Below are 15,536 nucleotides of genomic sequence, written 5' to 3'. Positions count from 1 at the left end.
ATATATATAAATTTAAGAGTAAATTGTCATGGTATGACCGGAGGCATGCTTTGAGTTCTTAAATTCAATCAGACTGCAAGCTGGAATTAATACAATTCAATTCGTTCTGCATTACTCAAATATCTTGTATCCTTGGAGCCAGAGTGAATAAGGAAATAAGATTATGTAAATCATTTCTTTTATAATTGCAGTACACATGAAAAGTATAAAGAATTGCTTGTGCCATTTAACACTTGTGTATGAATACGAAAATTTGCAAAATGTTTTGAGCAAAACTAGGGCCTTAAACTTTGACCTATATAATAGAAAACAACAAGACTAGTAAACAACAGCTGAATAATATATCTTCCCGGGAGTTGAAGTTTTAGGTGTTACATGTTTCCGCTGCAACCTTTGCCCTCAGTAACCACTTCTTCCCATGCCAGAAGCCAAAACTACTATAAATTGTTGGCACTGCTAAATTGGATATATAGCTAACTAAAATGAGTTGTGCAAAAGTTCGTCTAGAGTTTTTCCACTGCTCAACACCACTTCCAACTTTGTGGAACTAAGCATCATTCAGTGGTTCAGCCTCTGCGTCCCTCTCCCTCAATTGTGACCAGTCTTCTGTCTCTGTGGGAGGTACATATTTCTTTAATTTAGCAACAAAAACATTACAAATTTCTTTTTCACGTGAAAGCAAGTATACAAAAACTTATAAAGGATATTAGATCACTTAATTTTCTATCAGATTAGATAAACTGATACCTCGAATTCTATCAGATTACTCGATGCTATCAGATCAGTACATGATATCTGCTTTTTCCATTACACTCTTGATAACTCCATGTAAAAAGAAAACTTGAACAAAGATACTAAAACTTTGAAGCAGGTTGCAAGAAATAGAAACTTACTTGTTTTTTCTGCAATAACTGACAACCTCCTTTGCAACAGGGAGGCCACGAAAAGAAAGATGGAGCACATGCCAAACATAACAGTGATGGGGAAGGCATTGACCTGGAAATTCACATCAAACAACAATTTATATATCTTAGAAAGAATAGAAAAGTATAATAGTTGCTACGCTGTAATAATGTTTTTGGAACCGAGAAACTATTGTTGAAGTTTAAGCCATAGAAGAAAGAAAGTTTTCAGAAACATACATTATACAACACGATGCAAACAAAAATGTTCAGAGGAATACGGAAGAAATTCATGATGGTGCTTCTAGCCTCTTCAGGAATGTATTGGGACCTCATTTTCATTATAGATGGCCAGAAAATACCCACACAAGCCTCAAAGGTACAAAATCCAAGAAGCTGGAGACAACCTGCAAATTTAATACCTCCACCTTTCTCTTCAGAAGGAGGTACCAATAACTGTTCCAAACAAAGCAAGCAGAATTTAGAGGTGTCAGCAAGCAGTATTTAGTATATATCAAAATTGAAATATAGAAAAAAGAATAAAAAACTGAATGAAATTACCGATGTCAAAATGGGAAGCAACAGAGATGCGGCAGAAACCACAAATACAATCTGCATATAGCTCTCAACTTTAACTGACGAGCGAGCCATCAAGCGAGACGCGAATGAACTTCCGAGCATTGATGCCAACATGAAAGTAGCAAAAATGAAACCATGGGGAATTTCCTCGTCATTTGGACTCAAAGCAGGAGTCCAGAGAAACACAAAGGTATACATAGACCCTTCAAACAATGACTGTATTGCACCCAACAATGCAATCTTCTCATCTGTTCCAAAAAGGCCACTCAGAAAACATAAACTAAAAATGACAGGATAACATAAAGAATAAAATATAATGAATGCACATATAATTTGAATATGTTAGTAATGAGTATTTGCTATAAATATTAGTGTACCACCAATTCGACTTACTAATTTTCAGTAAAATTCAGACGAAATTCTCACCAAAAACAAATTGCACCAACACACTATTAATATTGGAAGTGAGGTACATCTGTCCATTATACACTATTATGATTACTCTTAAAATTGAATTGGGCAAAGAACTAGCAGGACTAGCATACCCTTAAAGAACTACAAAACTAACATGGTCTATGATGCAAGTAACAAAACTTTAGAAATACGAAAAGAGAACATGATGCATCAGTCATAGTATAAACCTGAAGCTATAGCTACAGCAGCGCCCTTAAACTGAGTAAGCAAGTCCTTGCTCTCTGAAGGGTCTCCATAGTTCTCCGTCCAGGATGACATTATAATGGCCATACCAATGGCAAGAAAGCATGCAGCAGCATCAAAAGGTGCCACAGGCCCAAGATTTAGGGAATCAACGAGCATATTTCCAAATAAACCAGAGATAATAGCAACAAGACCATTTCCAAGAAATATTGCCTTGGAGAATGTTAGAGAGAGCCATTGCTGATCAAAATTTCTCTACATAAACAAGAAGAAAGAGAGATTGGTGATTTCCCTGATAATGCAAATTACATGACTAATTATACTTCTTACGCAATACATTTTCTAACGCTAGAAGAATAAGATGTACAAAATAGCAGAAAAATTCCAAAAACCAAATTTGGTCAAATATTGGTATCAGTCTATTGACAAGAAAAGGAACTGTACAAGAGGAATCAGGCAACAGGTCACATGTGCACATATATGATTAGATGTAATATATATCATATTTCCTGATCTTAACTCGATGAAATAATATTCATTCCATCAGTCGGCATCAATTACAACTAACAAGGACACATGCCAAATTGGACAGCTTATACTATATATTAAAAATTATATAAGTTGCAAATACAGCTAAACATCATATGAATGTATTTCAACTATGGCCCATCTATATAAAGAACATCAGGCAATGGCAATATATGCTAGAAAGAAAGAAAGTAAAAGGCAAAAAATTCTACTAAAATCAATTTACAGAATGATGGTTTTCGTCATAGTTTTTAACTTTTAGACATACTTTTGTGCTTCAACTTCCACAGGACGTATAAGCAAAAATTTACGCGCAAACGCAAGCGCTAAGACTTTTAAATATATCACCATGTACCTTGTTGTGCTCAGCCACAAGCCAGGACTCAAATGCCGAAAACAAAAGGGATGTAGCAATACCACCCAAGATACGACCCAACATGAGAACCTTATAGTGAGGAGAGTGCTTTGTGATGCAGCTCAGTATGTAAGTAATGCAGTAAGTTACGCAGGCGCGTTTCCTACCCCTGAAATTGATTTTAGTGACCCAACAAGAAACACGTTAATGTAAAATTACATTTCACGTGTCAGTGGATAATAAATCTTTAATGGGGAAGGAGACTAACGTTTTATCTGCCAGAGATCCAACAATTGTTCCGAACAACATGGACGATCCAAAACCAGCAATAAAGAGTTGTCCAATGTCTCCCTTACCATAGCCATAGGTCGTATACAGGTAGTACACATATGGTCCCTGCAACCAGTCACCAGCTGTAGTCACATAAGAAAGACTAAAGCATTAGGGAAAAAATTTAAACTAGAATTCAAACAAGTAGAAACCGCAATTAAAGTAGAATTATGAAGCATGGCCTTGATACAACACTAAATACATTCAGAAAATAGCACATCCCGGCTGGATGATATTTCTATATATACATAGAAACGGCAGTAGATGAAACTAAGTTCATTACACCAAAAATGCAGTTATCGTATAGCAGTATCAAAAAAACCGATTAATAATTAAACAGTAGTAATTAATAGCATGAATAAATGTAGTTTTTAGCAGTTGATTAGCTAGATACAAGACAGTGCCAAATTAATTGGTGAGAGATCCATTGTGAATTTTAGTTGAGCTTCACAATTCACATTACTATACATACAGCGGCTAAATCTGTAAAATTATCCGGATCCAGATCCGATACGTTAACAACGAAACAGAATTGAAGTAGATTAAGCACACAGATCCTTCAAATATAAAATAAATATCATCCAATTGACTCAAAATGAGATAAACAGAACAATAGAATTAGCATAATTGAGCATAAATCAAAAGTAAAAATAGAAAATGCAGGCATAAATAAGCACAAAATGAGAGAGAGGGAGAGAGAGAGAGGGGGGGAGGGGAGAGAGAGAGAGAGAGAGAGAGGAGGAGGAGGAGGTACCCATCATAAGAGAGTAAACAACGAGGTAATTATTTTTGAAAGAATTGAAAGGCTGAGAAGTGTTGATACGATCTTTGTTGCTCTTGCTTAGCTCAGTTGCTGCTACTATCACTCCCAGTATCCCAAACACCAAGTAATAAAACGCCTCCATCTCTCTCTCTCAATCTCTCCCAGTCTCTCTCTTGTTTCTGTCCGTGGAGAGAGATAGAGAAAGAGATTATAAATAAATGTGTTTAGCAATGTGAAATCTCCCACACTCAGATTCCGATCTTCAAAATCTAATATATATAGATTCAGATGTAGATGTAGATATTATTTAGATAATTGAATTGAATTGAATAGAATCGTGTAATATAAGATGGGGGTGTAGTTGTCACGTACAGGTACAGTAGAAGCGAGTGTTATTATTCTTCTAGTGAAAGTTAACGGATAGGCCCCTGCGGATGTAACACGGTTTGTTTCGGCCGTTTGATTACTGATCGTTGCCACGTGGCGATAGCTGGTTGGGTCCGGCTGTCGGTGACTACATTGCAAGAGTGTAATAGTAGTGTGGACATTTTTGCTTCATCATTTTTTCCAGTCGACAAATAACAAAACAAAGAATTATTTTCAAAAAAAACAAAGAATTACACTTAAACAAAAAGTAATAGGGTTAAAATCAAGAAAATATATTATTTTAGCAAATTTATTATTTTATCGGGAATAAAAATATATTATGTACATTATTTAATATTATTTTAAAGAGATTATTACTTTAACAATTATTAGGTTGAACTGACTACTTATCATTTTACTTATGTGTACCTTGGAGTAATAAAATAACATAATAGTTTATATTATAACAACAATACACGAATATTTATTCATACTTTATTAGGATTAGGACTAATATTTATTTTAATTATGTATTTTTTTTCTAATGATTTGTGTTAATTCAGTTTTAGGTTTGTTCGTTGTGTCATTTTAAATTTATATTATTATTCATAAATACAGATTATATATTTAAGTTGAAATATATATATATTTTTTAAATACTAATTAAGATTTAGCCGCCATTTGGCTGTTCTAATATGAGAAAGTAAGTTACCTATTATGAGAAAAAATATGTTTATTTATAATTTTTATGGAAATAAGTAATTTTTGTTGACTTATAAAAATAAGATTTAATCAAAATTTATGTGATTAATACTTATATTTTAAAAAATGTATGTAAATATGAGTCTTTTTAAAAAATCAGTTAATTATTACTTATATTTTAAGATTTGTGAAACTGATACTTAGGCCTTGTTTGTTTTCGTCAACTTCGTAATTACACAGAGAACTTAAACTAGTTCATTTTCCAAAACTAAATTACAATTATAAGTTTCAAGATATTTAAAATATTATTATTTGATTTATTGCTATGTAATTACAGGCTTCGTAGTTAATTTTGATAAATAATTAATATTTTTATATTAGATAGTTATGTACTGGTAAATCTCGATAAATTAATATCCTCGAAATCCGAGAAAATTGTTAATTAATCCAAATATTAATTAATCGATAAATTAATAAATTTTCAATTTATTGATAAATTATTAATAAATTAATAATTTATCGATATATATATCATTTTTATTTTTTTAAACAAATATTTACAAATATATATGCCGAAAAGAAATTTGATTATTGTGTATATAATGGATTCCAAAAAGTTTATTGATTATCTATGGAAAAATGAAGCTGAGAATTGTTCAATGATGAACAAATAAAAATAAAAGCGGATTAACAAATAAAAATGAAGCCGAATGAAATATCTATAGTCGGTCTCCCGAAAATTTGTCCTTAAAACAATAATGACATCAAGTAATTTTGAGTAATTTTTTCTTGCAATATGTATGTTGTACAGTAGTAGTACAAATCAATTTTATGAGAAATCATGTTATATTAAAATTTTATTATAAAAGTACATCTTGGAGTTAATATATTTTTTGATTTAATAAGAAATTATTAATTTACATATTATACAAGACTTATATGTTTAATAAAAAAATTATTAATAAATTTAGCGAATTATTAATTTATATTAAAGAGCACGAATCTAGACTACAAAAAATTATTAACTAATCAAGGTTATTAATTTATCGAGTTTTAATAGTAACTTATGGTGATCATGGTGAGTTTGGTAATTAACTTTTCTTATTTTGTAATAATTATAAAAATAATGGAACTTAAAATTTCATTGACCTATTTAAAATACAGCAATTCAAGAATTGCATGTTACATAATTGGATTACGTCAAACAAAGTCATTCTATCACAACCTAAATTGACCTTCAAGTATTGTGTTAATATGATCACTTTTGCCATACATACCTAGATTGTTGACTCAACTATGGCTTCACTTGCCAAATGGCAAAGTAAAGTAGTAACGACATGGGATGAACTTCAGCACAATCATTTTTCCAATCCTTTGACTAATGCTAATCTACCAACCTTGACACTCTACATTTCATTTTTATGACGAATTCTGGCATTTTCTACCAAACATACTAACAAGTTGAACTATATTAAACTGTTCCATTACAAACCCACCTCTCCATTTGCGGTGGGTCTGCTCCGTGACTTCTGCTCGATTGTCTCTGACTTTTGAACTGTGTGAACATGGACTTTTAACACCAAATCTTCACTGAATCACAGCTGCGTAACTACACAATTTGACATATATAAGACATGTTACTGATTAAGATGCCAATTCATTGGAATTATATAAATTTTCATTACGATTTTCAAACAAAATTCAGCTGAATTTTGATTTTCGAAATTGCAATTTGGGATGTTATTCACATGGTATTTCAGTCTGATACTTTCATAAGTAGATCTAAATGTAAATGTCACTACCACATAGATCTTCAAAAACTGAAGTAACCTTAATATATAGTTACAAGGCCTACAATTTAGGCTGCCAATAATAAACAAAAATAACTAGCAATACAACATCAACACAGGTGCGCGCACACAACATTCACACAATAAGCACTAGATTAGCATAGTGTTGTAATCCACCGATATCAAAAGAAAAGTTATTGATTATTTTGTCTAATATCCATCATCAGCTAAAAATATAATCATTGAATAGTTGAATCACATGCCAGGTATTTCATTCGGCGTAGTCCAACTATCCCTCACATATATGTACAACTGCAGCAGTGACTTGTAGAAAGTAGGTGAATAACCATAGACACAGTGCCACTGCAGCCCTTGTCGATACTCAAGAGCCTCACTCTGGACAAAGCCGGATATAATTCAAATTTATCAAGAGAAAAATACATCATGCAGACATTCAAGAAGTTTCTGCAAGGCGGTATATTGTTATTTCCTGCTGCTTAAAATACCGTCGATCCTCCTCATCAACCAGGACGAGGTTCAAATAATACTTCACGCTAAATTTGTTATTTATATTGCGGTGAGTTGGCGTCAGTTCATATGGGCTCAAGAACAGTCTGATTGGGATTGATTCACCTATAAGAGCAAGAAAAATATGTACCCATATATCATGAAAACAATCATGGCTAACAAATTTATCATATTATAAAGGTTCACCAATCACCATCTAACTTCAATTGAACTGATCCTGGCAGCCAAATGGAAAATTACATTCATAAAAAATATAAATGTTGGCAAATGGAAAATTACTCTTAGGTAGGTGTATTCAATTGGTATTGTTAAGGATCTTTTTGGATTTTAAAAAATACAGGTGTTTTCAATTTGGATTTTAAATAATCCATTAAAATCTTAGGGTAATTCGATCAAGATTTCAAATTACCTTACAAATCTGGCGGGGTATTCAATTAGGATTTTAGATAGTCCATTAGAATTTGATAGTATTCAAAAAGTTATGGACTCTTTTGGACTTCATAAAATGACGGATTTTGGTGGATTTCGTAATTTTTTTTATACTTTTTGAAATCCGACCAAAATCTGTGGGACTTTGAAGGATTTGTCACTAGTAAAATCACCAAGACTCTACGAGATTGTATATCAATTCTGACAAACTCTACATATAATTAGAATTAGCAACAATCTTTAAAATTCCATTGATTATTATTAATCTGTTAAATCTAAACAGAATACACCCCCTTTAGAGTTACAAAGCTATGTGCTTACTTTCAATTTCATGCTATATCAAAAAATATAGTACTTCGAACCAAATAATTAGATAAACTTAGTGCTGTGTATAAAGCATTTATAACAGAATTAAAGAGAGAAGGGTTGCACCTTTTTTAAAGAAAATGAAGGGTAAACAAAACAAGAATGATCCAAGGCTGGTAAGAGCATACCTCTAACCGGAGCACCATCCATCAACTCAAATTTGGCTAGCGTCTCTGTTTCAACATGGGTGTTAGCCCCTGAACCTGTTGATTCTCTGCGTCTGATTTCAAGATCCATATTTTTTATCTTGATTCTAACAAGAAGGAAATATATCTTGCCAATAATTACATCTTTAAGATGGTACCTGAATATCAAGTCCCAGTCAGTAAACAAAGACATACGTCTTAAGCCCAAAATAGATTGATCATAGTTAAATTTGTCTCAAGCTACACACATCTAATTATTCACTTCAATAACTTGTCTGCATTACCATTATATTTAGGATGTGATATTTCAATCATAAAACAAGCTTCCTACTTGTTTTGTCTGTTTAATCGTTAAGATGACAATTAAATACGATCTCCAACTGTTTTGAACTGAGAAGTGCTTCTGTCCTACACGTGTCTACCAGGGATAAAATTATCGAATATCAATAACTAAACACGTACTTGCTTTTATTGTACTCGAACTCGATGTGAAGGCAATCTTCAATTCCTACTTCCATCTGCCAAAGATATAGATGAGAAATTATAAAATCAACCAACATGCTCTATTATCAATTAACAGGGCAGGCGCTTAAGATCCTGCAACTTCGTTTAACGATTTTTTACTACTTGATTACAGGTAGTTCAACAAAAATACATTTATTTTCAGTGACGGAAAATTCAGAAAATATACAGCAAATTAAAAAAAAAAGATGTATAAACTTTTCATTGTGCCCCCGGATGTTTGACACGCCAATGTGATCCGTAATATTTATAAACATCACTGACCTTGATACTATTGTTTATAGATGGGGCCGGGCTGTAATTGCGGACCTGTTGCACGATGTACCAAATAATATTTTTAGTGAAGTAACAAGGGCATAATAATACTTAGCAAAAAAACAAGGGCACAGAATTACATTTCAATCTATCAACAACAAGAATGCAAGATAAACTATTCTAAACTTGCAAAAGAATAGGCATCATAAAAACTAAGGATACTTCATTGAAATGTAAAGAGAAAATCATATTGCTATTAGACGAGAGGGAGAAGGGGCGGAAGGGAGAGGAGGAGAGAGGGAGGGAAAGGGGGGGGGAGATTACCATGAAGTCTTGATATTCCACTATACTTCCAGCATAACCACGACTGACCGTCACTTTCAAGACATACCTGAAAAAGGCACGATTTTAAACACTCTAAATAAGCGTAAATTATAAATCAGTAATATAGTAAAAAAGTAACAAAAAGACAAAGAGTTCGAAGTCATAAACGACAGTTGATGATTTAAAACTACTAAAAGAATTTACGTATGCAAATCAGAAAATTAAATGTTCAAAATAAGGTGTGAATATGAAGGCACAAAATTAAAATACCACGTACCTAAGCCGCACGTTCACCCCGCTGTATGTCTCATAAGGCATTTCAACAGTTGAAAATTCGAAAGGAAATGTTTTCTTTTCATATATATCACCAGGAACATCCAGCTCACGAACTACAAGTAATAATCGTTAAATATAATTTTGAAAGGAGGCATTTCTATGAAATGAGTGTCTTTAATTCAAAAATTTATCCAAGATCAACATAACGAGCATATTAATAGATATTAAAATCAATTTGAACTCGTACATGTTGCATATATCACCAGGAACATCCAGCTCATGAACTACAAGTAATAATCGTTAAATATAATTTTGAAAGGAGGCATTTCTATGAAATGAGTGTCTTTAATTCAAAAATTTATCCAATATCAACATAACGAGCATATTAATAGATATTAAAATCAATTTGAACTCGTACATGTTGCATCTAATCATATTCCAATATATAACTGAAATGCTAAAGAAACAATATATACAACAGAAAGGCCCAATGAAACTCACCAAGTGATGTGAAGTCATAAAAGTTTCCTTTATCAAAGTACATTTCTGCAAAGAGATGCAATAACAAGACATTACTACAGTTTGTCGTGTACCAAGAGTTATTTCAAATATACTGTGCTGATTCAGCCAAAAAATTAAAGGCCTGCAACAACTGGAAGTGAGAACAATAGATCATTAAAAAGTAAAACTATCCATGACAAGGGAATGGAGAGAAGTTACTAAATAGAGCTAAACACTTACACAGCAGCATTAGCTTATTAGTAAATCACAACCTCTGCTCTTTCCAAAGTGCTAAACATAGTTGATGCAGAACATGGAATTAAAATATTAGTTTGTATATTTTGTGTTTTTATTTAGGAATAAAGTTAATTGTAATTTAAAGTATTAGCCATTAGAAATATAATACTCCCTCCGTCCCAATTTATCTGTCTTGTTTGACTTTTGATGGTCAAATTGACTCAACTTTGACCGTAAATAAAAATTTATTTTTTTCATTATTTTGAAAAACTAAAAAATACATATTAAAGTAGATTAAACATACTTTCTAATGATATAATTTTATATATATTTTCGATAACGTACTATGTGAAATTTTTGGTCAAAGTTCGGTCAATTTGACCGCAAAAAGTCAAACAAGATAGATAAATTGGGACGGAGGGAGTAGATAATAGTAATATAAAAATAAAAAAGAATCCTTTTCTTTATTATTAAGATTTTACATGGTGGTTAACCTTTAGGGTTTTACTCGTACAAGAAGATGTAATCTTACACTATTCGATGAACTAAATTGAGATCATTCTCTCTTGTTATGGGTTGCGATCCATGAAACTCCTCTTCTCGTGGGTTTTCTACGGCTAATCCACATAATTATATCACTCTCCTTGTCTTCAACCTTGTGTTGCATGTTCTATTCATCTAATATAATTTATATCTAACTAAATTACGATCAACTTTATCCTTAAATAATACCATAAATGAATACACATCAAAAGTTCACTTCCATGTTTCACATCAATAGCTCAAATAAGATCGTAATGCACACCTTTCATTCTTTCAGTGCAGTTCTGCAGAAGAAAACTTTTGATCGAACAAGTAATAATTTAACCAAAGAAAGGTACTAGCTATAGAAGTTTTACCACTTACCTATCTGACCAAGGAGCTCAATTTTTATGCCATTGTGTTCAACCTTCTTCCCTAGAGCTGGTTCTATGGAAATCTGAAACATTGGTGAATTTAGTGTTATCTCAGCATTGATACATTAGGCTAATTTATACATACATAAATACGATTTTTAAACAAGAACAATTCAGTTGCAAAGTACCTTTCCAGAAATGTTTTCTTGACTTTGGAAAAGTGGGACCATAACCATTTGACCATTTTCCTTCTTCATTGGAACCTAGGAACCGCAAAATCAACAGTAAAAAGTGATTAGGAAGTTACATTCTAAAAAGGGGAAATGTTGCAATAAACCATATGAGTGTGACCGGATGAAGGTCAAATACAACTCTCATTGCTATGAATGCAATCTATCAAAAATTGAGTTTGGCTAAAAAGTTTGTCAAAGAAAACTATCAAAAAGGAATAAATGCACCAGCAATATGAATATCACAATTCACACTCCAGATAAAGCTTGTAAAAAGTTTGCATAATAACAGAATATGTAAAGACGATTGATCATGCATCTTTATAACATCTTGGAGATAAGGGGTTCTCCTGATCTCCGAATTCAAAGCTCTTATGTGGAGGTAATACGAGGAAGGGATTAGTCGGATGCTTCAAGATGCTTATACAGCATTCCCTAGCTTCCCAACAAAATCAATAGTAATATCATTAAAATGTCAGAAGTCCCTCATAAAGAAGAAAGATAGAACCCGCAGATTCCATAACCTTTTTACTGGCAATCTAAATTCTAGAATAAATCAATTTCCATTATACTCACAATTCAACCACACAAGTATCATTATATATCCATCACTAGAAACACGGAACATTTTTACACAAACACTATACACACAGTCAACAAACACAGTCTTATCTACTGAATTAACAACATAAACACGGATATACCTGTTTGCGATTTTTCCCATCGGTAAACGCAATAGAAATGTTACAAGCAGGCTTGAAAGCTCCTATAATGTAATTCTGTAAAGAGTAAACCATCTATAGTGTCACCTCGAATTAAAGCAGTTACTGAAACAACAAATTGAATCAATCGCATATCCTTACCATTTTGTTTAGCCTTAAATTCCACTTGAAAACCTAGCTCTAAACACACCTGAAAATATTAAGATTCAAACTTGATGTTACCAAACCGAAAATTCAATTCAATTAAACATCGTAATAATCGACTTACATAAATTAAAGTTTACTACATAGAATTAAACAATGTTCTATTTCGATCAAAACAGTGTATACATACAAAATAGATACAGCCAGATCTGAAATATGCTGATATATGGCGAGAGTAGAGAGAGTACTTATGATAGAGCCGGATCTGAAAAATACGTAAAGCGATCTGTATGTATTCTGATCGGAGATGCCGAGAGAGAGAGAGAGAGAGATAGAGTTTCAACTCTAAACCCAATAATCCACTGTAGCAAACTGTGGTTTAGTTGATTTTTCTAAGCCCACCATGTGCGCATTTTTACTATTCTTCTCTTCGGGTTGAGTTTAGGGGCTTCAGCCCACTCTATGGCCCAGCTCATATGTTCTAGTCTATATAATCCAGTCTTATAAGTTCACTTACATTTTAAAATTTTCAAAATCAAATCGACTTATCGACCGATTAATCAAAACTCGGTTGGACCGGTCTTAATCGCATCAAAGTATATTTTTTTGAAAAAAAACTATCAAAAATCGGGCGAGATAGGATTAACTGATCGACCTGATAAAAAGTAGGTTGAATCGTCAAAAGATGAAAATTAATAAAAACACAAATTAATAAAAAATAAAAATAATAGTTAATATTTAGTAATATATTGACTTATATTGACCATCACGTGCCCTAAAATTTTTGTACATTTATACAAACCCTAATAATGGAAGAATATCATGTACGTGACATCAGGTATCTCTATGATATTATAACATTTGCACATTAAAATACATAAGGGTAAATATATAATTTTAGTATAAAATATTAGTATATTTAAAATGTCATTAAATTTGTATGGTGAGAGTTTATAACCTCTGGGAGTTATCTAAGATCATCATCATGCATATTTTTTTCATAATTGAATTAGGTTTTTTAATTGAATTACCCTAATATATTGTTTAATCAATAACGGGCAACTAAATCATAACAGTTTTAAACATATATGATACACGGATTTTCTTTAATATGATATAATTTTTTTATTTTAATATGTATTCAAATTTTTAATATTATATCTTTAATTTTATTTGAATTGATAGTGTGTTGCGGTTGAAAAGGATAATTGGTTGATTATTAATAATTATGATTTTACTAGTTTATTTTATTAAATAAAAATGGGGTTGAGGTCATCATCATGCACATTTTTCTCATAATTGATTTTTTTTTAATTGAACTACTCTACTATATTGTTTGATCAATGTTACTAAATCATAATAGTTTTAAACTTGTACGATGCATGGATTTTCTTTAATATTGTATGATTTTTTTTTAATTTGTAATGGAACTTTTAATATTATAACTTTAATTTTATTTCAATTAATAGTGTGTTGCGGCTGAAAAAAATTATTGATTGGTTATTAATAATTATGATGTTCCTATTTTATTTTATTAAATAAAAATGGGGTTTGTGAGATAATTTATTCTTATTAAAATTACAAAATTGACCCTCATAATTATATGTTAATAAGTCTTTTTATTTAATTTACATGTATTAAATACATCTAATTTACTATGCATATATTAAGTGCTCTAACTCATTATTACTTATATCTATTACTACACTATTTAATATTAATAATCTATTAACTACATATGGATACATTTAATAATTTTTTAGGGGAAAAAATGGTATTCGAAGATCGAAGCACATATACCACGTATCATTCTTGATTCTAACAACACAGAAAACTATTATAAAAAAGTATATAATTTTCATAAAATGGTTAAAACTACACGTGAATAAATATTAGATTGATTTTTTTTAAGATATATGTGATATAATGTTGTAAAATTGTAACAATATTCATTTACAAAAAATATCGAACTTTCATGCATATAAAAATTTTGAAAAAGGTCGGAGATCATAAGTATTATGAAACATACTTCGAGTCGTGTGGATCATCAGTATAACAACACATATTTCCGTCAATATCAATAATCATCTACATCACGTATCACACTTTTAGCATTCAAATATAATATTTTTTAAAAAATTATATATTCGCATCTTGAACAAGATAATATCTTGCATAGACTAAGAATACCACTGCATGCCTCTATTAAGACAACTTAATGTTAAATGTCGAAAAATATGTTCTGCACATATATAACCACACCCCAAAATGATAAAATAATCATATACACAAACGAATACATTAACGTCGTCGATTCACCATGAAACAACATGAATACATCGTCAATAATTGTAATTACATTAATTCGTGCAGTCTAAAGCATGCATGTGCATTGCACGAGTTATAGAGTTAGTATAATATAGAATTATAGATTAGCCGATCACGAATCTATAAATAGTAGTAGGTGGTAATTTTCTAACTATTAAGTAATGAGTATTTATTAATTGGTATACACATAAATATCAAATATGGACTAACGATAGTTGTTTTTATTTTAAAACTTAACATTTAAATATCAATATTGGACTAATTAAATGTGGTATTTTTATTTTGTAATTCTTATAGAAACTTAATGAAATTTAAATAAAATTATATATTAACATTTATTAAATTAAACTGCCTCGATTAATGTTATGATTAATCAGTGAAAGGTACATCTACCGAATAGTGTCGATTTCCAGTACATGAAGTCGGACGACAACTAGACTCGGCGCTTTAGTACGAGGTTTAGCATCCGAACAAGCTACACGAGGAGTTGTGACCTTAAGAAAATACTTGTAGAATGCAGCTTTAAACAATATCATGGGAAGTGTTTTCGGGAAACGGTTCAATACGGAGAAGGATGATAAGTGAATGAGCTGAGAGAAATGATTGGTGAAAGGGTTGAGCTGTTGAAAGCGTTTAATTGGTACGATTATCTACCTTGGC

General features: G+C 31.4%; 2 protein-coding genes across 4 annotated transcripts; both read right to left on the bottom strand.

Annotated features, from left to right (window-relative positions):
• Nucleotides 1-144: 144 nt before the first annotated feature.
• On the bottom strand, nucleotides 145-4,476 carry LOC141689952 (uncharacterized). Of its 2 annotated transcripts, none has more exons than XM_074494492.1 (8): nucleotides 4,106-4,476; nucleotides 3,290-3,434; nucleotides 3,022-3,190; nucleotides 2,123-2,393; nucleotides 1,464-1,729; nucleotides 1,143-1,358; nucleotides 894-996; nucleotides 145-612 (listed from the first exon to the last, which is right to left on the bottom strand). In XM_074494492.1, the coding sequence occupies exons 1-8, from the start codon at nucleotides 4,254-4,256 to the stop codon at nucleotides 548-550; spliced, it is 1,386 nt and encodes a 461-aa protein (XP_074350593.1). In that variant the 5' UTR covers nucleotides 4,257-4,476; the 3' UTR covers nucleotides 145-547. The 2 variants fall into 2 exon arrangements, with proteins under 2 accessions (XP_074350593.1, XP_074350594.1); XM_074494493.1 differs by having other exon boundaries at nucleotides 3,290-3,417; nucleotides 4,106-4,244.
• Nucleotides 4,477-6,990: 2,514 nt separating this feature from the next.
• On the bottom strand, nucleotides 6,991-12,964 carry LOC141690096 (vacuolar protein sorting-associated protein 26A). Of its 2 annotated transcripts, none has more exons than XM_074494710.1 (12): nucleotides 12,739-12,964; nucleotides 12,546-12,594; nucleotides 12,387-12,461; nucleotides 11,641-11,715; nucleotides 11,463-11,535; nucleotides 10,320-10,364; nucleotides 9,820-9,931; nucleotides 9,543-9,609; nucleotides 9,228-9,272; nucleotides 8,904-8,959; nucleotides 8,424-8,599; nucleotides 6,991-7,605 (listed from the first exon to the last, which is right to left on the bottom strand). In XM_074494710.1, exons 2-12 carry the CDS (start codon nucleotides 12,546-12,548, stop codon nucleotides 7,427-7,429), a joined length of 906 nt encoding a protein of 301 aa, XP_074350811.1. In that variant the 5' UTR covers nucleotides 12,549-12,594; nucleotides 12,739-12,964; the 3' UTR covers nucleotides 6,991-7,426. The 2 variants fall into 2 exon arrangements, with proteins under 2 accessions (XP_074350811.1, XP_074350810.1); XM_074494709.1 differs by having other exon boundaries at nucleotides 12,797-12,964.
• Between the last annotated feature and the right edge of the window lie 2,572 nt (nucleotides 12,965-15,536).

This window comes from Apium graveolens, chromosome 10 (assembly GCF_009905375.1).
Source record: "Apium graveolens cultivar Ventura chromosome 10, ASM990537v1, whole genome shotgun sequence".
Classification (NCBI taxonomy): Eukaryota; Viridiplantae; Streptophyta; class Magnoliopsida; order Apiales; family Apiaceae; genus Apium; species Apium graveolens.
The sequence above is the reverse complement of the archived record's forward strand: the minus strand, read 5'-3'. Positions and strand labels throughout refer to the sequence as shown.